Here is a 22,935-nt window from a genome sequence, read left to right on the forward strand (position 1 = left end):
GAAGAAAATTCCACACATTAGAGTGTACGACCATGCAAATCTCAAGATCCCTGAATTCTATAAATGGTGCCTAAATTGAATAAAAGAGCTTTAAGTATCAAATCTTGTCTAGTCACAAAGATAAAATTTTAGGTAGCATTTATTAATTGTACGTTTTGAACTATCAATTTTGCTGGCCCAAATTCCAAAATACCTCAGCACATTATTGGGTGTGTAAGCATTATTATGAGGCCTCTTGGACTAGAATTCTGCTGATGACATATTTCTTCAATGAGTAATCTAGTTTTTGTTCTGCCTGTTGGTGGTTATAAAGAGCCATGAATTACACGTGTTCAGGCGTAGTTTCTCAAAAGTAAGTTACTTCCTGTATTTGAGTGTCAGTAAAACAAAAACATTTTCCACCTTGTCTTGGATATTGTTTTAATTCTGCAATTTATAAACAAAACCCACTGCTTTTTTAAGTTATGATTCTTATAGTTTACTTTAAATGGCCAAGCCTTTTATTTTGTTTTATATTGTTTTTGTTATTCCTTAAAGGTCCACAACTTTTTTATACTATCAAATCAATGGAATTCAGTATGTGTTCCCCTATTTTATAATGGATAGATACAGATGGTTGCTGGTACTTGAAGTTTCCATTTTAAAGAGGCTTTAATTATGACCATTTCATAATAACATTGTTTATGATTGTGATCTGGTAGACAATGGTAATATAAAATATCATTTATATAATTTAATGTTTTAATCAAAGCAAACATTCTACTTCTTTATCTGTTACTAAAGATATTTTTATTTTATAGGTAACATTCAAAATATTATTTCAGTTTAACTCATCTTATCTCATGGAAAATGTGATTATTCATTTAAGTACAACAAGGTTGGTTCCTATGTGTGCATGAGTGTATGTGTATGCATGCATATAATTTCTTTCATGTATTTAAAATATGTTGTTTTATAGACTGACTAGAACTTCTTACAGCTTTTATGGGATCAGTAGAAGTAGAAGGCAGTGAACCCCTTTGCTTCACAAAAACATCCTTATGAATAATCAGCAAAATAAAGAAATTTTCATTTAATAGACATAATACACCTAACTGGATTAAATCATTGGTTCTATGAGCTATAAAATATGTTGTAATCACACATCACTTATATCTGCAAATTGCATTTAAATCCGTTTAAAATTTTACAGGCTTTTCTAATTTAAAAACTTTTACTGACTGCCCATCAAGGTCAACTGAATCATTAGAGGGACTTAAAGTTTTATGATACCCTTTTGTAGTTTAATAAATTTTATTCAAATCAGTCAAAGCTTCCGAAATGGCGTAGAATACACAAACTAAAAATAACAAAAGTCTAATAAGGAAATTGAAATAGCGCTTACCTTTCTTCTAAGTATAACTATCCACTGGACCATAAGCAACTTGAGATAAACTTTTATCATTTGTTATTTTATTCCCCAGTAAAAAAAAAAGTCTAATAATCACTAAATAAATGTAGAGTGAGAATGAATGAATTAGTGAGTAGTGAATAAGTGAGAAGATGAATTAATAGATGAGTTAATTCTGTATGCTCAATTCAGTTCAATTCAACAAATATTTATTTGAGATCTATTATGGACAAAATATTGAATTTGTCACTTAGGGAATATAATAAAATTAAATAAGGGCATGAACCTCTTCATGGGGTGAATATTACAGTAGGGGACTGAGACTAGTATTTAAATTATTATAATACAGGATAGAACAAGGAAAATTCATTAGAGAATTATAAGCCATGTGTCAGAGACTTAATGGAGGGTGAAATTACATCTGCTTGGCAATGAGAATCCAAGAAAGCTTTATCAAGGAGGTTATAATTGAGAAGGACCTTAAAGGGTGGGTAGCAATTCAGAGAGGTTGGTCGGTAGTTAGATGGAACATTTCAGGCAAAATTTACAGCTTGAGCAAAAACTCAAAGGTAGACCACTAGATCTATTGGGGGGAATATTGGCTGACCCATTTTAGTGCAAATATAGAGAATACATAAAGGAGTAATGGAAGATAAACACGGAGTGTACATCTTACTATGTTACAGTGAGTGTACATCTTACCATGTTACAGGAAGTATTGAATTTTCAAAATGAGGCATCTTTTCTTAGTTGAACAGGCCATGAGGAGCCAGAGAAGTTTTTGAGGGGTGAAGTCATAAATACAGAGCTGTTTCTTTGGAGTATTAACTTAGCTGCATTGTGGAACGGGACCGTTCACAGCAAAAGCCCAATCACACATACATCTATAGCCCAGGGCAGGGAGCTGCCTTCACTGCCCCATCATGCATACCAAGCCACTGATACATTTGGGAATAAGCAAAGCCATTAATGGGTACTCTTTGCCCATTCTGTGAGACAAAATGCTAGGTGCTTAGTCACTTGGTAGAGAGGTGTGTGTGATAATAATAATGAAATCTAATATTTATTGAGTATGTCCTAGGCACAATGTTAAGTATTTTACACTTGGTACTCACCATTTATTAAGAATATAATGGTAGGGCTTCCCTGGTGGCGCAGTGGTTGAGAGTCTGCCTGCCGATGCAGGGGACACGGGTTCGTGCCCCGGTCCGGGAGGATCCCACATGCCCGTGGAGCGGCTGGGCCCGTGAGCCATGGCCGCTGGGCCTGTGCGTCCGGAGCCTGTGCTCCGCAGCAGGAGAGGCCACAACAGTGAGAGGCCCGCGTACCGCAAAAAAAAAAAAAAAAAGAATATAATGGTAAAACCCCCATTTTATAGATGAAGAAACCAAGGCACAGAGAGATTAAATAACTTTCCCAAAGTGGGTCTATGTGCAAGAGCAATTTCATGCACTCTGGCCCCAGAGCCAGTGTTGGTTACTATTATATTATTTGGACGTACTCTTTTGTAAGACAGAAGAGTATGAGATATGTGTGTGTATATGTACGTATAAAATATATGCATGCATTTACATAATATATAATTGAAACGATAACTAAAATCAGGGGAATAAGTGCTCAACAATTAATACAATCATCAAGTACAAGGTATAGAAAGACTATTAAATGACAAAAAATTTCAGATTTACTCTCAGCTGTGTGATCCTAGGCATGTCTCTTCACAAGGGCCTCATCTGTGATAAATAAGAATCACCTGTGTGATTTGTATTAAAAAACACAAATTCATGAGTCCTAACTCAGACCTACTAAATCCGTATTTTTCTAGGAGAGAAGCCCCAAAATCCGTGTATTTAACCATTGACCCAAGGATACTTATCATTATTCTCATAGAAGTTTGAGAAACCTCATTCTAAATCAGTGTGGTTTTCAACCCTCGCTGCACTTCAGAATCACCTCGACAACTTTTAACAATACCCATCTCTGATCTCCCTCTCCACACTGAAATTTTTAAAAAATCAAGGATCCCACACGTGTTGTGTGTGTGCTTTATTTAGCTGCCAAAATAAGCTGCTCATTCAAATGCTTAGAAAGGTCTATAAATAGTCAGTGGTTTAATGATTTGTCCAACTGTGCTGTATGTTTTCTAGTGACAGTGAAGAGCCACCTGAAGCCCTTTTCGATAATGAAGTAAACGTTTCCATCCCTGTAAAATATGAAGTTGGTCTACAGTTTTACAGGTAGGAGAACACCGCACTCTCATGTTGATGCTTCCTATAGCCCGGTGGATCTCAGCTTGTGTTCCCTGGCCAAGGGCATCAGAATCACCTGGGAGCTTATTAGGCAGATTCTCTGCCCCACCCCAGACCTACTGAATCAGAAATTCTGGGGGGGGTGGGAGGGGGCCAGAAATCTGTGTTAAACTCTCCAGGTGATTCTGGTGCACTCTAAAAATTGAGAATCAGCATCCCAGATAATCTAAACTGTGGGGTGCTAATGATACTGGATTGCATTAGCAGTCCCGTCTTAACTCCGAAACGCAAGGTGAAGACTCAGAAATCCGTCACAAAAGGCGATGTTCTTAGAGGTCACCAGCATATTTCTTGGCTCTTGTTCTCATTGTATGGGATCTGATTAGCCTGCCCATTCTGGACATTCAAGTTTAAACTATTGCTCATTGACAAGAGCTATTTATTTCTCCCATTATTCATAAACCATCCTTTTTCCTAAGAACTTCTGATCTATCCAAACACCACACATGTTGGCAAATTTGTATAAGCAGGACTCAAGGCTTTTGCTAGATACATGTGCACAATGTACAAAAAGTACAAGAATCTGTGGCAAGTTTAGTCTAAGAGTCTTGTCATATTATTCATTTATTTCCTATGGCACTTTCCTTTTGCTGATAACAGATGACAAAAATGAAAGGATTGTATGATATACATGTAGATTGGCTGTTTTCTATTTTTCTGCTTCCACTTCTCTTGGTACACTGACTTCTCCCAAGAATTTTTCATTTATTTAAACTAATAAATATTTCTTATTTGTCTTCTCTAAACTGAAGTACTGCTTTTAAATATGTTTATATTACATTTCATTCTACCAAGTTCATCCAAAGAACATGGAGAAGTTGTATGAAAAAGACTGAACTTTTAAATTTAGCAGTAAATATAAAACCTTAAGTTGTGAAAAGGTAACACATTTTTTAAATCTATTTAAATTCAGCACTATTAAAAATACCAAGTTTTAGCCTGATTATTCACTAAATGTATATGATATTAGTGAATTAATGAAAACTTTTCACTTGGTAACAATGAAACTTTTACTTTAAAAACTGTACATATTTTAGCATCAGTAACTATGGAATTAAATTATAATCTTTCGCACCCTCCTCAAAGTTTTAACTTTAGATTTCAGGGTAAAAGAATTTGCCTTTGATTTGAAATCTCTGTAAGTACTTTTTGTGGAATTACCTGGTATAAAGAAAGAAAAAGAGTGAGGTCAAGTAAAAGTTAAACTTTGTTGTGTTTTACTTTTCTTTTTCCAATTAATTCTTTTAAGCTCTGCAAGTGAATACCATATTTCAATTGCGGCCAACGAGACAGTCCCTGAAATTATTAGTTCTACCGAGGACATTGGAAATGAAATTAATATCTTCTACTTGGTAAGAAATTACCTCTAAATTAGTATTGTAAAAGAGTTATTTGTAAGCTTATAAGTTAAATAAAAGTATTAACAGACACATACAGACATGTTTGTTCAACAGTTAATCTCTATGTTCTAGCATATTTTTCTTTATAATTTCACTAATTTAAAATAATTTTATTGAAATTGATAATTATACTTTTAAGCTACTTCAAAGACTCAAGTCCCTAATTTCCTTATGACACAATTAATTATCATAAATTCCTAGAAAAAATAGGGAACCAAGTAGACACTACCTATAAACATGTAGACGTTATTTGCATTTTTTAGTATAACTGAGAAAAGCACTTTTTAAAAAATAACATGACTAGTTCAGAAATTGATTATTTCAGATTGTCTTGGTAATAATTTCCCTACTCAACCAATAAATTTGTATCTTATTCTGCTCCTTGCTACCTTTCGTATGTATTATACCATAACTTACTGGTGTTCCTACTATCGACTCCTTAAATGATATTTTCTATTTTTGATATTTCTATTAATGATATTTCTATCATTTCTAAGTAGAAATTATATTTCTAATTTTGAACTCTTCATAACAGACTTTTCCTAACCATTATAATAAGTAATTATGGAGCTGAGCCAGGCTGTCATTTTAGGTACTGCCTACTTACAGACACAGACTCAAGTTAATATTGTGCAAGTAAAAGAGAGTCCAATTCAAACAACGGATTTAAAACTGTATTCAAAAGTATGAAATAATACAGCATTATTAGAGGTGAAGATGGTCCCAATCTCTTTGGGAATTGGCAACGATGAAAAAAGGGAATTCTCTTACAAAGTGGAAATAAATGAATACTCTCAAGAACATTTCATTGTTTTTATTTGTGCCCTTTGCTGAAATGCCTATGCAACTTATACCCAGGAAGTTAGTATGAATGCCAGTCACTCTGCTACTGGAGTAAATTTTTGAAATGTAGGCTACCCAGTTTTTCAAGTCCCATTTGCTTTTCCTGGATTAGAGAATTCAGCAAACAACAAGGGAGAAAGGAAGGAAAGAAAAAAAGGAAGGCAGGAAGGAAAAAGAAAGGGAGGAAGGGAGGGAAAGACTTTGAATGTTGTAGAACCTCATGAATTGTCACTTTTTAGGGTCCAGACTTGAAACAGGTACTCTCAAACTATTATAAATAATATCGATATAAATAATATTGTTAAGAATATCCCTGAACATAAATCTTTTGTATCTCTGATTACTTTGCCAGGGTAAAATCTAAAATTGGAGTAATGGAATTAAAAAAAAAAACAAAAACATTTTTTAGGTGAGACCCAGTAACTCTACCGCTAGAAATTTCCCATAGGAAATTATTGGTGGTATAAACAGATTTATACACAGAGATACTCTTAACAATGTTATTTATATTAGTTTAAAAATTAAAACCTGGGCGTGGAGAGACAGCTATTATAATGGTTGAGAGGGCACCTTTTGGAGTTGAAAAAGGAAAACCTAATTCTGCTCTCTACCAGCTCAGTGACCTTGGAAGTCTTTATTCTCATTCTAACCTTATTTCCTCATAGATAAAACAGGGATAATAAGAGAATCTGCCTCATAGGGCTGTTAACAGGATTGAAGGGAATAATGCAAGTGAGAAAATTAGCAGTGTCTGGAACAGTCAACAATAAATATTGATGTTGTGGTTGTCATTAAGCAGCTAATAAACATCATATTCTCAAAGAGTCTCTAAATTTATGGGAAGATGCCATGACATAATAAATTTTACAAATGGGACACCAAATTTCATATTTTATATGATACAAATTTTATAAGATACATAATACGCAAATATAAAAGGTAATTTGTGCACTAAAATGTTACCAATATAGAATTGTAGGAAACTTACTGTTTTTCAGTATTTTCCAATGTATCTATAAGGAACATTGTTTTTAATCAGAAAGAATAAGTGTGCATTACAGAATACCCAATTTCTGACTAAATATTGAAAAACAATTGGAATTAGACTGGGAGGCCACGCCAGGCAAGCCCAGGGCATATTACAATTAGAAGATAAGAGTCAGGGAGCATGGTTAAGAGACCAGGCACAGGTGGTCAGGAATCTCCAGAATTCCAGGGTTAAGGGTTGCATTCAATCTTCAGCAACCACAGAAAACAGCTCCAGATCTGAATAGCTCTCAGTCTAGAAGGCTCAGGTAGGGAGGTCAGTTGGACTTCCTGGCATCTGTCTCTGTAGATTAAGGAGCACCCTGCTCGCCTAAGAATTCAGCACAGAAGGGCCAAGGAGACGGCTGAGGACCTGGAGTAGAGGGGGTGGGGATTGCACCTGGTTGGCCCAGTTCAATGCACTTCTCCTAAGCAGGCAAGGACTTTTGGACAGTGAGTTCAGCTTCCTGCTGAACTTCATCCCACCCAGACTTCCTCCCCTATGCACTTCATCGCCATTGATGGCAGGATGTGATGTGAAGTGATAATTTTAGGTTAGTGGATAAAAGAGATGGGGATTGAAATGAGAGTCAGTCTGACTCTCATCGGACTGGATTACCAACAGCCAGGGACACAACAACCCTAGCTGGGGACAGGATTGTGAAGGGAAGCAGATGGCTGTCTGGTTTGCCTGTACCGTTGTGGCAGATACCATCTAGCTGGGGTGAGAAATGACTCTGTGGGCTCAGAGAATTATAGCAAGCTGGGTTGAGGCAAACAAAAATATGCTCACCTGTTCTGAGTGAATCAGGTAAGTGTTCTCCCTCCTTTCCACCCCCAGAAAGACTGGTGTGTTGAAAAGTACAATGAGCATGGTAAATTGACTCAAAAAAAATTAACTCATTTTGGGAAGGTGAAGGACCAATATATGATTTTAGCTGATGCATATGACCACTGACCATGAAACATCTTTATTTTTTTCTTGTTTAATTATGCCAATTCCCTGTACAGTGCCATAAACCCTCTGCATTCATTTTGGCTTTCAAAATATTTCATACCTTAATTCATCAATTAAGAACCAAAATCCTATGTAAGACAGAAAAACTGCTGTTGAAAGAGGAAGAAAGGATTACATTTCTTTTTTTCCCCTGTAGATTAGAAAAAGTGGGCATTTTCCAATGCCAGAACTTAAGCTGTCAATTTCATTCCCCAACATGACATCAGATGGTTTTCCTGTACTGTACTCAAGTGGGTGGTCATCTTCTGAGGTAAGTCATGTGTGCCTCGGAGTTATGTCATTATGTTATCTTCTTCAGTTTGTATCTAAAGCCTTTTATTCTCTGTGATAAATAGATTTTATCAAAGTAACATGGAGAGGCATTTAGAAAATTATACTACTACTACTACTAGTAATAATAATAATGACTTCCACTAGTTATTTAGTAGAGGCATTAGTTCCTTACCGCTGCTGTGGTAACAAATTACCCAAAACAGGGTGGCTGAAAACAACAGAAATTTATTCTCTCACAGTTCTGAAGGCCAGAGTCTAAAATTAAGGTGTCAACAATGTTGGTTCCCTCTGGAGGCTCTGAGGGACCCTTTGTTCCATGTCTCTCTCCTAACGTCTGGTGGCTTGTGGCAGCATAACTCCAATCTCTGTCTTCACAGGGCCACCTTCCCTGTGTTTCAGTGTCTCCTCCTCTTCTGTTTCTTAAAGCACACCCTTCAGTGGATATAGAGCCTGCCCTCAATGTAGAATGATCTCATCTGGAAATTCTTAATTTAGTTACATCGGCAAAGGGCCCTATTTTCCAATAAGGTAATATTCACGGGTTTCAGGTATTAGGACTTGGGCATATCTTTGGGGACTCACTATTCAATCTACTGGAGCAGAGTTTAGATAACTAGTTGTTGACTTATGCCCGAAGAGTTTGTTGCACCTTTAATTTGCTTGAAGTGATCAAACCACCCTATAAAAAGGCTTATTCACTGCTCCTGAGCACAGACAGCTGCACCCAAAACGGTATAATACTACTTACTCATCCCAAGAGTTAGCAGTATCATGCCCCCTTTGTACCTATAGCATTGAATGAGTCGATATGGTAGTTTATTTTTATGGTTTAGGTATCTAAAACATAGAAAATCACAATAAGTATTGAATTAATGCATGCCTTATTTCAGCATTTGACAGTCTCTTCTTTGCAGAGATTTTAAATTAAGGTATTCTCAGAAATCAAATAGCAACAGTGGTGGTTGACTTGTAATATTTAAATGTTTTCCTAAAGGCAAGGAGAACATAAACCTCTAGCATTTACCTCTAATCCGAAAAAGTAGGTTTGTGGGAACCTAGAAAGAATAAAATTAGACTTGTCCTACTACTTATGAACCTTCATCCTTATTACCTTTTATCAAGGATGTAGAGAGTCCTAGGGAAGCAAAAGGTTTACTAGATTAAGTCTAGAAAAACCATCCAAGAATCAGCGAACTTATAAACATGGCATTTTAACATCGATAGGGCCACTTTCTTACATCTCCCTCCCACACACACTGTGTCTTACCCTGGTGTATAGGGACTCCAGAAATATTATTGGATGAATACATAACTACAGACAAAAGTCCCTCTCTGGATTTTTTGGTTTGTTTATTTTATAAACCATTATATGAGCCAACATATTGACTAACAGATGCTAACCTTTTTTTTTTTTCCTCAGTAGAGTTAAATTTTTTTCTCTCTCTATTTTATGGGACTCTACAAACAAATGTTTGATGAAAACAAATTAATGAATGTATTACTTATGTAATAGTAAGTTCTACTAGCATCCTTCCTTTTCCATAACAACCTCACTGCTATCTATTACAATTGAAAATGGTAACAATAATTACTATCGGGGGTGGGGGATAGTATATGTATATGGCTGGTGCAGAATAGCTTCTTCCATGTTGCACACTTATGAAGATGGACCTTTCAGGTACGGCAATGGCTGTCATTCACAGATTCTTCACATTATTGCACCAAGTCATTTTTCCCTCTGACATCAGATGTTGTCTGATAAAAGACATATTTTTATTTCTTAGAATGTCAACTGCAGACCCAGTAGCCTCCAGGATCCTTTTGGTATCAACTCTGGGAAGAAAATGATAATATCCAAATCTGAAGATATCAAACGAGGCACCATTCTGGTAAATTCAAATTACCAAGACAAGTACTAATTTTTACCTCATGCTTTCCAAGTGAATAAATTCAATACCAACCTAAAAATAACTATGTTGTAGAATATTTTAATATACTATCTATTATCAAAAGGCAAGAATACTAATTTATACCTCTGGGCATTTAAACAGGACTGCAGTGCATGTAAATTTGCCACCATCACATGTAATCTGATTCCTTCTGACATGAGCCAAGTGAACGTTTCACTTATCTTATGGAAACCAACTTTTATAAAAGTAAGTGATTGTATAGTTCTCTGCAATAACTGAATAATATAAACAAATATTTATTCAACACTTAATAAAAGCAAAGCAGAGTGCTTCTCTAGAAAGAACACAAGACTGGAAGTCTGGAAAAATGTGGTCCAAGCCCAGCTCTACTAAACCAGCTATCTGGGTGTCATTTTCTGTCTGTTAGTAACTAAGTTATCTCCAAGGTCCCCTTTCATGTATATGCTTCTTTTTAGTCTCTCTTGTTCTTTCCTTTACACTTCAAGAGATAAACACCTATACAATAGCAAAGTTTGCACTTATCTCAATACCTTAGGACTCAGTTAAGAGACAAAGAATTATAGAGAGACAATCCTTGACAGCATTAACAAAGAGTAGAGCTAACATATATTATAGACTCATTGTATTAGATCAGACTATCTATCTGTCTGTCTATCTATATATCTATCTATTTTGGAGGACATTTTTAACCCCTAATAAAGTCAAATCCATCTGACAACTAGCTCTTTTAAACTTAATCCATTGTATTTTATATTATTTGTTTCTCTATTAGAAGTATTTTGTTAATTATATGAAATTTCCATTTTTAGATTTAATCATATTAAGTTGCTATTTTCATAAGTCACAAACTGTTGAATATTGGTAATTTCATGCTTAATCCTAAACAAGCTCCTATGTAAACCTCATTACCAGAGAGTAGCTATTCCATATCCAGCTCCATGAAAGGAGGACAGGGTTTGGAGTTTGTTTTGCAAAGGATAAATCTGAACAGAAACTGTGTTATTCAGAAAAATTCCCCATTCTATAACAAGGATCTAAGTGAGAATTTGAGTGCAGAGAGGAATGGTGGGTGCACAGTCATCATTTCACACCATCAGTTCCATCTGGATGTTAAACCAGTGTTTCAATCTGTCAGAAAAATTTTAGTTTGAAAAATTGCGCTAAAACATTACTAGCTCTCAATGTGATTAGCTCAATATATTGAAAGTAGTAAATCCTGTTTGCTTTTCAGGCACATTTTTCCAGCTTAAATCTTACTATAGGGGCAGAACTTCAGAGTGAAAATACATCACTAGTTTTAAGTGCTGGCAATCAAAAAAGAGAGGTAAGTGTGACTCCAAGTTTTGAAAACATTATACATTTCACTCTGTTTGTAACATATGTTTTATATTTGCTTATAGTCCCTAAAGCAGTGACTAGCACTGCTCTCAATAAGTGACAGACACTTTCTGCTTCAAATTACACTTGATTAACTTCAAGTGTGATTTCAGTCTCATTCTTCTTGGTAAGAAACTGGGAAAAACCATGATATTTACAATTAACATGCCGTGTTTAACTTGATTACTTATAATTATCACAGTAAATTGATGTTTTTACTCTCACCTTGATAACAAATGATGCATTAGTAATTTTCCTACTTAAAAACCAATATTATAAAATGTAGCTGACATCTGAAGAACAGACTAGAAAAAACAATTTCTTTACAAAAAGTGTCTTTATACTGTATAGGAATACATGTAAAATTTTAAAAGGTTTCTTCATTTAGTCATTGGGAAATTTGAAACAAAAATGAAGTACTATTCCCCAATACAAATTCACGCTGGAGTCCTAGGTAAAAATAAAATGGTGTGCGTTTTTTTCTCATCCTGTTATAAAGTAAGGCCAGAATACCTGTTACAGATGTGAGCACTTCAGCATAATTCCCCCTTTTATCATGAGAGTTTAACTATTTCATGTGGCTATCATGAGTCATAAAATTCTATGGAAGCTGCCTAACCCTGATGTTTTAATTTTTTAATTTCAAATTAGTACCTATTTTAAATAATTCCAGTGACCTCTGATAAATATTTACCTTTAAAGAATATATACATAGAATATCTGGATATAATGTTTACTTACTTTATAAAGAGCACTTAACCCAATAAATGAAAAGTTATTCCACATATAGAGAAGCTAAAATTTCGCCAGTAAGCATCAGAAAATATGAGTATATATTATACTGGAAAAGAGTATATTTGATTCCTAAATATGCATTGTTAAAATATTACAGTTAGCTTTATTTTCCCTAAACGTTAGTTTAAAATTCCTCATGGAGCTCTTTATTTTACATTGTATCCTAAAGACAAATTATACTTAAATTGTTAAAATCACTAAAAATGATCATTTTGTAGTTCTATGATCTTGGGGAAGTCACTGATATCCAGATTTCCCTTTCTGCACCTCTAAGTTCAAGGAAATGTTTTAGATGTGTTTAAAGTCTATCGTCAAAGGTCTGATTCTCTGTACATCTATACTCCTGCCAGCTCTGTTTTCCGGATGCATGAGTAGTGACCTACCCGGAGCCATGTGAGGGGTTTGGATCAATATCCACTGCATGCAAATATCTCCCCTGTTAGCTTCTTTTTTTTTTAACCCCTACTCTTCCCCTCTAGGTTAAGGAATTGAGATGTTCCCCATTAAACGGAGAGGCAGAACCTTGAGCTATTATTGGTCATTGATAGCTACCCTGACTTAGTTTTTTTTCTCAGAAACCTAAGGGATGGGATGCAGGGCAGACAAGTTTCATTGAGGTTTGGGTGCCACACTGAGAGAGCTTGAGTAGCTGGAACTCTAAAAGCTGTCTCCTTCAAGATTTACTTCAGTTAAGACCTAATTTAAAGATGCTAAGAGTATGTCAACGGGAATAGACAGTGTGGTATAATTTAAAAACACACTGGGGCGATGTATTCATGAATTCATTTATCTGTACATTTGAGATTTGTGCATCTTACTATATGAAAATTGTACCTCAATTTGTAAACAAAAAACAAAGCACATTAGAATTAGAATTAAAGTTACATTTAGAATTAGAAGACCTACTCAGGTTTATATGTCAATAACCTGTGACAACGTTCCAGCCCCCAACTTATGCTATTGTGATGATGCACTAACGGCTACTAATAAATCTTTAAAACATATAATACTGTTGGTTCTCCCTGAGTTAAATTCACCTCTACCATTGAGAATTCTGATTCATAGATAGTTTACTCTTCATGTATAAATTTCTGAAGGATAAAATTATAAAATTGTTTGGGTAATAATGAATATGACATGGTTAGAGATTTAGAATAGATGAAGGGCATTTTAAAGTATGAACTCATTGTTTTCTCTGTATGTAGTAATGAGATTAAGTACACTGATAGAACATTATAGCCTGAAAGAACTCAGTGTACTGGGAGTTCTAATAGATGTTTATCAATGTTAACAGTCTTGTTTAATAATTTTCAGCTTGCTATTCAAATATCCAAAGATGGGCTACCAGGCAGAGTACCGTTATGGGTTATCCTGTTGAGTGCTTTTGCTGGATTATTGCTATTAATGCTGCTCATATTAGCACTGTGGAAGGTAAGAACCAAAGCTCCTTTGACTTTTCTACTTCAATTGTCAACAGCATATTGGTGAAACAAATTGTGATTTATCCATGCTGTGAAATATAGTATCACACAGCAATTGAAATGATAACCAAGACAAAATTAAAAAGAAAAATGCACATCTCATATATTGTGCACAACTTGATCCCATTTTTGTACAAGAAAAAAACTAGACATATCCAAAAATTATGTAAGATCCCTCTAGAGGTTAGGATTATAGGGGATCTTCATTTGTCTATAACACTGGAAATTTTAAATTACGTGTGCATTACTTTTATAAACAGAAGAATGAAAACTCTCTTTTATAGAAAAAACAAGAAGGAATTCCTATGTCAATTTAAGAATATATAGCAGCAGAATTATGGTTAAGATAAGCCCTATCCTAATCACATATCTCTATGTATCTTAAAAAGTATATGCTTCTTTACTATATAAAAATACCACATTTTACGCAATAGTCTCATGCCTGAGTGAGAAATGAGAGATTTATTCAATTAGTCGATGAAACGGAAATCTTATAGTTGCATAGACTCCTGTTTAAAATCCTCCTGTAAAACTGAGTAACCATCTATTTTCTGTCGGGTCAATCTCTATATTTACATAGATGTTTTGCTTAAACTGAGATATGCAAAATTTTTCGAACACTTAGCTGTATCTTTTTCAAATTAAGCAGAACTGAAATGATAGCTTTTAGGATAAATTTAATAGAGCATAAAATCTCATAAAAAGTTGAATTTAATATTTTTCTAGTTAAATATCAAATTGGCATTTATTCTACCATATATCACCCTATATTTTACTTATCGTCTTGTTTAAAAGCTAAGCTATGTTAAAACTACAGATTGCGGTTACATATTCATTTTTCTGATGCCTGAGCAACAGAATTATCTTTTAATCAAATAGTTTAAATAACAAATTTCTCTCCCACCAAATTACCAACTGTTCCTATCCATTCTGACTAACATTAGTTATAATGACTTAACTTCCTCTTTGGGGGGGGTTACTCTCAGAGAAGATGAACAAAGCCATGTATATCAGGAGCATTTAGTTCAGTAAATAGAATCCATTGCTTTTCTCCAGCAAAGTCTCCAGGACAGAATTCTCCACCATCTCAAACCTCCAGCTCTTCCTCCTACTTTACAGGGTATCCGTGCTCTGTCTGTAATACCTGGCTTTGCCACACTGTGGTACCCAAGGCCCGGCTTAGTGGTGTCAAGGTTGTGCTTGAAATGCAGAATGTGGTTTCTTTGTTCATATGCACCTGTAATAGAAGATTTTACTGTTGGTTTCTTTCAGTATGGTCTTCTAAGCACAGCACTTGCTCGTATAGTTTCAGGGCACCGCTGCCAAGAGAAGAGGAAAGCCAGAGCTGACTATTGGGATAGTCTCTCTAGTTGTATACCTCTTTTTAAAACTAACAAATAAGTTTCAGCCTCCTGTTTTTTGGTCATCAGTCTGAAAAAGCATAAGTATAAAAACAAACACATTCTTCCATCCAGGAGATGTTTTGATGACACATTCTGATTGCTTCTTAGATCTTCTTTTTAAGCCCAAAGAAAGACCATTTAACAGCCTTTGGCCTGTCCTGACCAGTAGGTATAGTTAGTTCAGCAGCCACATCACTGGGAGCTCCAGCAATGAGAACGGTGATTCCACAGTAGAAAGGAGGGGAACTAGCACTTACTGAGTGTTTACTATATACCAGGAACTGTTTTAAGCTTTTCCACTTAAATACTAACGTCAACCCTATGAGGAAGACACTATTATGGACCTCATTTTGCAAGCTAGGGAGCTGAAAAATAGAAAAGTTAAATATGTTTCCCAAGGCCACATGGTTTGTCAGTTTCAAAGTAAAGCTCTGAATCTGGGCATTTCACTTTTGTGTCAACACTATTAGCCCCCCCACTCTATGTTCTCTCTTGCTTCTATTCACTCTGTTTTCCTTACAACCTCTTCAACTAAGTATTTTAACTACATTTTACCCTTGGGGACACTGAAGCAAACAGAGAGTAACTCTCCCAAGAGTTACCAGCTAGCAAGGGACTGTGTTCAAGCAATGCTCTATCTGCAAAGCCTACCCCTTATCCAATATGTCCCACCGCTGCAGGCTATGAGGCAAGGCTCTTCACTCTGGAGCTCCAGGAATTGGGTTTTGTTTAAGAGGGTCATAAACTCTCTGAAATGTATAAAAATATTTGGTACTGGAGTGAGAACCCCTGGTTGGATTCAGACTTTCAGCAGCTCCATTATACTGAAAAGATTAATTGGCCCTCCTCCTGCTCCAACCTCCCTGAAGAATTTGGTCTGCGGTAGGCTCAGAAGAGCTACTCTCATCCCCAGGCATCTATTTTTGCGGTACGCGGGCCTCTCACTGTTGTGGCCTCTCCTGTTGCGGAGCACAGGCTCCGGACTTGCAGCCTCAGCGGCCATAGCTCACGGACCCAGCCGCTCCACGGCACGTGGGATCTTCCCGGACCGGGGCACGAACCCGTGTCCCCTACATCGGCAGGCGGACTCTCTACCACTGCGCCACCAGGGAAGCCCCCCAGGCATCTTTTTAGACTAACTAGATATGGAGCAGAAACCTCAGAACTATCCTTTCTTCCTTCTTCTTCCAAATCCCACCAGTCTGGAAGTTCATCAAAATTCTCAGTCTGAGACTTTGTGCAGGGAACAGGCTAAAGCTTCCTCCTAGAGCTGGAATTCCATTTCAAAAGGCACAGTCTTTATAGCTTTACCTTCGTAGCATGCATAGCAGAGATTAAAGCTTGACAAAATCTTAGTAGGTGCTTAATATACTTGATGTTGAAGGGAGAAGGCTTGTAGAGGACACAGGTTTAAATAGGTTGGGAAACATGTCCTGAAATATGGTACCACACACTAAGGGAGATGCCCAGTCAAGTCAATATAGCCAATAGGATAGAATGAGACTCGGTCCACAGAGGATCCCCGAGAAATCAGATCGTTCCTGTCTTTACTTGATCTCATACTGATGTCCGATCCACCCTTGATGATTTATTTACTAATCCCAAAGCTTTGTTCCTCATGCAATATGCATATCCTTAGGGAGTGTGGATGGGGAATAGCACTGCCACCTATTAGTCTTTTATATGTTAATTTATATTTATTTATATTAACATATAATATAAATAAATTAATTTATATTAACATTAACATTTATATGTTTCATTCAACATTTATTCTATATTAAAGTCATTGAGTGTGTATTTCTGCCAAGGACTGTTTAATCAGACCTTTGCCACAGGGTTTTGAACTAGGGGGACACAAATAAGATCATTAAGTAAATACAAAAAGAAAAAGAAGGAAAGAGAAAGCTACCAAGAAAGTCTGGGTGCTCAAAACAAACTTAACTTGTCGCAAATGTTGGCTAGTATTGGCCCTGTTCAGTTTGAAGCTATAAACTGTATTTTCCTAATCTCCACTCTAATCACCCAACTTCCACTGAAAACCCAATGTTAATAGAATCAGTTGGGTGGAAAAGTTTAGATAACAGAAGTTAAGCTTTAAAATAAAGCATTTAACATGTGAAAGCAAAGGAATGTTGAAAAGAAGCAAAAAGACTTGAGGAAGAAGAAGAAAAGGTCAGGAACTGGGCGAGGCAGGAAAGAGAAAAGTCATGATTCACCACTTGCTTTTGTAAAAGGCTTGTCTGATTTATTTTCAGAACATGCAGGTACAAGTTAAAGGGCTTAATGGTTTGTGAATCCAGAACTTTTATAGTTGGCTCAAAGGAAAAGGCCTGATACATGCAGGAGAACTGGCATTCTAAGGAAGACACATTTATTGTTTCTTCATGTTCATTTGTTCTGTTGTCACCTTTTCTGTGACGTCTACCACCAACTAGATTCTGGCGTGGAGAAAGACATAAAGCCCTGAGTAAAATTTCTCTAATTTAAAACTGCATATGTTTGACCATTTATGCCCTCGAAGCCCTCAATTGTTCAATATAATTATTTTTTAATATATAATTCCCTTGCATAATTTACCCTAACTTCATGATTAAAATGACATGAAAGTACCACACTTTCAAAGAATTAACTCACTGTCTTTGCTTGAACTATTATAATCCACTCTCAAATTAAAAAAAACAAACACAGATTTTAAAAGAGAATACTTCTCTAGGACCCTTTTTTAAATTTCTTTTTTTTGAATATCCATTTTAGATTAGAATATTGCAAAGGTACCTTCTAGCTCCTATCCTTATTTTTATTAAACTCTTTAATTGGAAATAATAAAGCACTTGTAATTTTTATGATGCCCCATATCACAAAGCATAATGAAAAGGGACCCACATTCACCACTACGTGAAATATTTCCTATGTTCAGTGCCTTCATTTTCATATCCAAATGATACAGGGTGTTTTCAAGAGACTCTTTATGTCAAGCCTATATAGACAGATGTGCTAACACATTTAAAGTTAATCCAGACAACTCAGAAATCCTCCCCAACCCCTTAGCCATAGTGTACCTACGAGATTCACCATCAGCAATAATTACGTCAATTTATGACCATCAGTTACTTGATGGAAATTCCTCTGCCACATCCCTGAAAAAGAAAGGTGATGGCAAAGTAGAGACAGTGCCAGTTTGTATGTTTGTATGCAGTTTGTATGTCTCCCAAAATATTTTTCCAAAACCCTTTAAGTTAGTTTGCTACATATACTAGTTTTTACTAGGAGACATGATATATTTAATTTACAAAAAAGTTAAAAATGAAATAGCAATTTGATAAATGACATTTCTTGACATTTAGTATTACTTAATAGATCAATGAAAAAAATACCTCTTGATTATATTATTTGTATGCCCACAATTGCTAACATTTTACTAAACTAAATTTTATCTGAGATTAGTATTTATTACTTAAATTCAAATAACTAATTGTATTATGTTTGGTATTTTCTCAACAGATTGGGTTCTTCAAAAGACCACTAAAGAAGAAAATGGAGAAATGAAATATTTTAGAAGAAATAATTATTCAATGATCTATCCTCAGGTTTGCCTCAAATATGTGACAAGAAATTTATAAATACAATTAAAGACATAGTCACATAACTCTACATAATCCATCAGGGATTAATCATTTAGAAAATGACAGATCAAGCAAGATCCAAAAACAATACATTAAAGCTTTATTTTATAAAATGTTGAAAAATATTTTTAAATAATTACTCATTTTTGTTGAGTATTTAAGCAAAATTACAAAGTGTTTTGAAGATGAAAAGTAACCTGTACAAATATGTTTATATATTAAATCACCATTCCAAGTATTTAAGGAATACATAAAAAGATTTTTATGATCATTGAAACATCTACTTTCAAAATAATATAAATTAAGCTTTTTCCATTGATTCCTGATGGATATCCACATTCAGCATGATGGTCAATATTTGTAAATGTCAAGAAAGGAATTTTACCTGAAAAAGGTCACTTCCCCCCATTTAAATGAGAAAAATTTCCCAGGTGGAGTCTATATACAATATAGACTGAAAATAGAATTAAATCACAGAGAATATATTCAGCATCTTTGTGTTGGGTTCTATACTGGGAAAGTTTTCTTTCCAAAGTGTTTGAAAAATAGTACAATTGAGCTGAAATTCTATCTAGGATAGAAAATCAAGATAGACTTGTTTAAAAGCAAGTGCACTGAAGGGATTAATTTAAGCTTTTACAGAACACGCCTAGTTTTGGTATTGAACTCTAAAACTCAAAACTCTTTTATACTGAAAAGCACAGCAGTTTTATGTGGCATAACAGTGATTTGTCATGAAAAGTCACGTTGTGTGTGGGATATGCTAAAATGGTTTCTGAATGGAACTGACAATGTAGATGGATGCCACAGAAATGCTGGTCATCTTTTGAACGTGAGGGGGTCCCAGGATGTAACCCAAAGTAGGAATTGTCTCAACTCCTTGGTACATGGTTCATTCAAACCCTCAAGCTGTGAGAGTATGTTTATTTTTAATATTTTAAAAGATATTTAATTTTCCAAACGTGGTTCTTCTTTTTATGAAAAAGCAGTATTCCATTTCAGTATTGCATTTTACCAACAAGCCACTGCTTTTTGAGTGTGGCATATGAATGTTTAAATGGATCTCCGGAAATGTATTTTAAAGAATTTCAAGTTTGAAACCTCGCACCAACAGAAAGACATCACACCTTTGTATGAGCTTCTTTGTTCTTGAAGTAATCACCGTGGTGCATCGGACTCTACTGTAGCATAAGCTCCTAGGTTGTTCCATTTCTTAGGGAAAGAACAATGAATGAATGTACATGTGAACTACTGCTGTAAAATTTTCTGATACTTCTGCAACTCTATCTCTCCACCCGATTGACCATCACAAGATCAGAACCTGTACTTATCTGGAAAGTCCTGGGCTCTACTTTTCTCAGAAAGCAGCAAATCAATGGAGAAATTGAATGCCATACATTTAATTTTTAAAAACTAATTTCTAGGGAATTATCTGTGGACTCAGAGGCAGCCTACCTCATGGCTCTCTACATCTACATCTGAGATCCTGATGGTCAAAGACATGCACCTGGGGAGTGCTGAGGTCCTCAGTAGCTAGAAGAAAGGCTAAGTTTTTCCAGAGATTTGGCATCCTCTTCCTGGCCTGTGGTTGCTCAGAAGTGTCCAGTTTTAGAATTTTCTTCATTCCTGCTGTCTACCTCCAGGTTCCAAAATCATTCTTTCCACCTGTTCTTTCTTTGCCCAACAACACTCAGGTCTCTCGTATTCAGTCACCATGGTGCACAAGTCCGGTGCACAACCTGCTCAGCAGCTCTGATCCAAGCTCAGCACATTCTTAGAAATAAATCTAATAGATAAAATTTTTAAAAATTCACACTTGTCCTCTGACTCCCAGGCAAAGTATTTACTGAACCAGGAGTATGCACATTTCAACTAAACATGTTGTTAACGTAAAGGGGAAAAATAGAAAAGATGGCATTTTTAACATTTTAGAAAAGAGAGTAAGAGCTGTTTGGCCAAATCAAATAGCTACTTATAAGCTCAGCACAGTTTTTAACATAATTCATTCCTGTTTTTTAAGTAGAATATTAAATGAGCCAGATATCCTATTTCCTTAATATCGTGATTTGTTGAGGTTTATGTATGTATGTGTCTGTGCATCTGTGCATGTGTGTGTATAAACACACATGCACACACACACACATGTATGCATGGACACAAATTGGAGAAAAAATACCTCAACACCAAATAACAGAGTTTACAAGAAATAAACACACAAAAGCTACACCACAAGAAAAGTTTGATTCATCCACTTTGCATATAGTTTTCACTTTCATTAATATTTAACTTTAGCATACATTTATGCAACTATCTAAAAATCATAAATGTATAATTATTATTTTGACTAAATTAATAAGTCAACAGATGTCCCAAATTAGCTTTGTACAGATATCCTAAAACAGAGACAATGATTAAGAAATATACTAAACTCTATTATTTTATTTTAAAACATTTAATAAGAAAAGTGATATTTAAGACAATTTATGAGCTTATTCATTAAATTAAATTGCAAAATAGTTTCTTTTTTTAACTTTGGTATTTTTTTAAATTAATTATTTCTTCCACTGTGGACTGAACTATGTATGAAGTCCCTTTCCATACCAAGCCTACAATGGTATATTGGTAAATTATTGAACAACTTGGCTCTCCAGGAGGAAAAAAATCCCTGATTTGTGTCATTTACCAGTTTTCATGGTCTAAATAGTTTTGTCACGGCCATTTTCAAGCTACCAACATAGCCCTAACCAGCTTGCACAATTCCTGAAAATGTATTTGTCAGTTCTCAAGAACCAGTATGAGCTAACTTCAGTGCACCATTGAGATAGATTAGATGACAATGATAGATAGAAGATAGATAGATGACAGATGATAGATAGATGACAGATGGTAGATAGATAGATATAGATGATAGATGGATAGATAGGTATAGATGATAGATAGATAGGTGTAGATGATAGATAAATAGAAATGTAACATGAATATATATATATATACACACACACACACAAACATGCACAATACAATCATATTTCAAATTATTCTTAAAACGTTGATCTCAAACCCAGCAAAGTGCTACATAGTTTCCCATTCTTCAATTTCAATTTCTAAAATTAGAGTCTTCCTTTAATGTTAATAAAATGATACGAACTTGCAGGAAAAGGAGTTGAAAGCAATATATATATATAAAGGGTGACACTGAAAATCAGAACTACACAACCACAAAGAAGCTGTTTCACTTTCTCTCAGAATCCAGAGCCCTGCAGCCATACTGTGAAAGGTCATCCTTTGTAAATATTTGTAATTTCTATGACCCAGTTTGAACTTCAGTGATCCAATTTGTTCAATTATTTTCTCCGAGCACTAGATTCATGGGCAATTTAATCTCTGAATATTTTTTATGTCATAACTGTGCTTGAAATGAGGCTGTGGGAGGACATATTTTACAAAATTTGATGTTTACTCAACCACAGTAATTTATAATTTTACCTCTTATAAAACCAATATCTAGGCTCAATTAGAAAACAAATATCTGCACCAAAGCAAAAGGTGGTTGCGCAGTGCTTGAGTAAACCTGGGTGGAAGGAGAAGCTGAGAGAAGGGCTGGCATGTTCTCTCCAGGCGGCCCCCCGAAGGGCCACGGTTTGCACTGTGTGAAGGCTGCCCGCCAGCGTCTATGCACTGCGCTTTCCTACAGGATATCTTCTCTGTCAAACATGTTGTAATCTGCTCCGTGTGAATTAACTGTCTTGCTTTGCACAACAGTGAGAAAACTAAGAAAGACCCAGGCTCAGAGCATGGTCCGTGTGCCCAGAACAGTCACAGTATTGTTCAAATAAAGAGGCTTCTGGCAAATCAGCCTTTTAAAAATAGTATCCTATGTATCCTTCATTGATTTTCAACACTTCTCAAGTCTCCCTCCATTAGATTAGTCTTCTTACCCAAGGGAGATTTTCAAGAAGACTACTAGAGAAAAATCTTTTTAAAACGTGTGCTCTGTTTGCTACGAATACCAGCTTCTGTGATTTGATCATTTACACAGGATGTCAGTCCTCTGTTCTGTGGC

General features: G+C 35.4%; 1 protein-coding gene across 4 annotated transcripts in view; it reads left to right on the plus strand.

The window, feature by feature from the left end:
• The window catches only part of ITGA1 (integrin subunit alpha 1), a 169,793-nt gene extending 147,066 nt beyond the window's left edge, over positions 1-22,727 (plus strand). For all 4 annotated transcript variants that reach the window (XM_019930052.3, XM_073802103.1, XM_073802102.1 and 1 more), the window contains 9 exons: positions 801-877; positions 3,538-3,627; positions 4,949-5,051; positions 8,123-8,236; positions 10,044-10,148; positions 10,311-10,415; positions 11,422-11,514; positions 13,677-13,793; positions 18,751-22,727. In XM_019930052.3, the coding sequence (XP_019785611.2) occupies positions 801-877; positions 3,538-3,627; positions 4,949-5,051; positions 8,123-8,236; positions 10,044-10,148; positions 10,311-10,415; positions 11,422-11,514; positions 13,677-13,793; positions 18,751-18,795 (849 nt within the window). In that variant the 3' untranslated portion in view covers positions 18,796-22,727. The remainder of the gene's footprint in view (positions 1-800; positions 878-3,537; positions 3,628-4,948; positions 5,052-8,122; positions 8,237-10,043; positions 10,149-10,310; positions 10,416-11,421; positions 11,515-13,676; positions 13,794-18,750) is intronic.
• Positions 22,728-22,935: the final 208 nt, after the last annotated feature.

This window comes from Tursiops truncatus, chromosome 3, assembly GCF_011762595.2.
Source record: "Tursiops truncatus isolate mTurTru1 chromosome 3, mTurTru1.mat.Y, whole genome shotgun sequence".
In the NCBI taxonomy this organism is placed as follows: Eukaryota; Metazoa; Chordata; class Mammalia; order Artiodactyla; family Delphinidae; genus Tursiops; species Tursiops truncatus.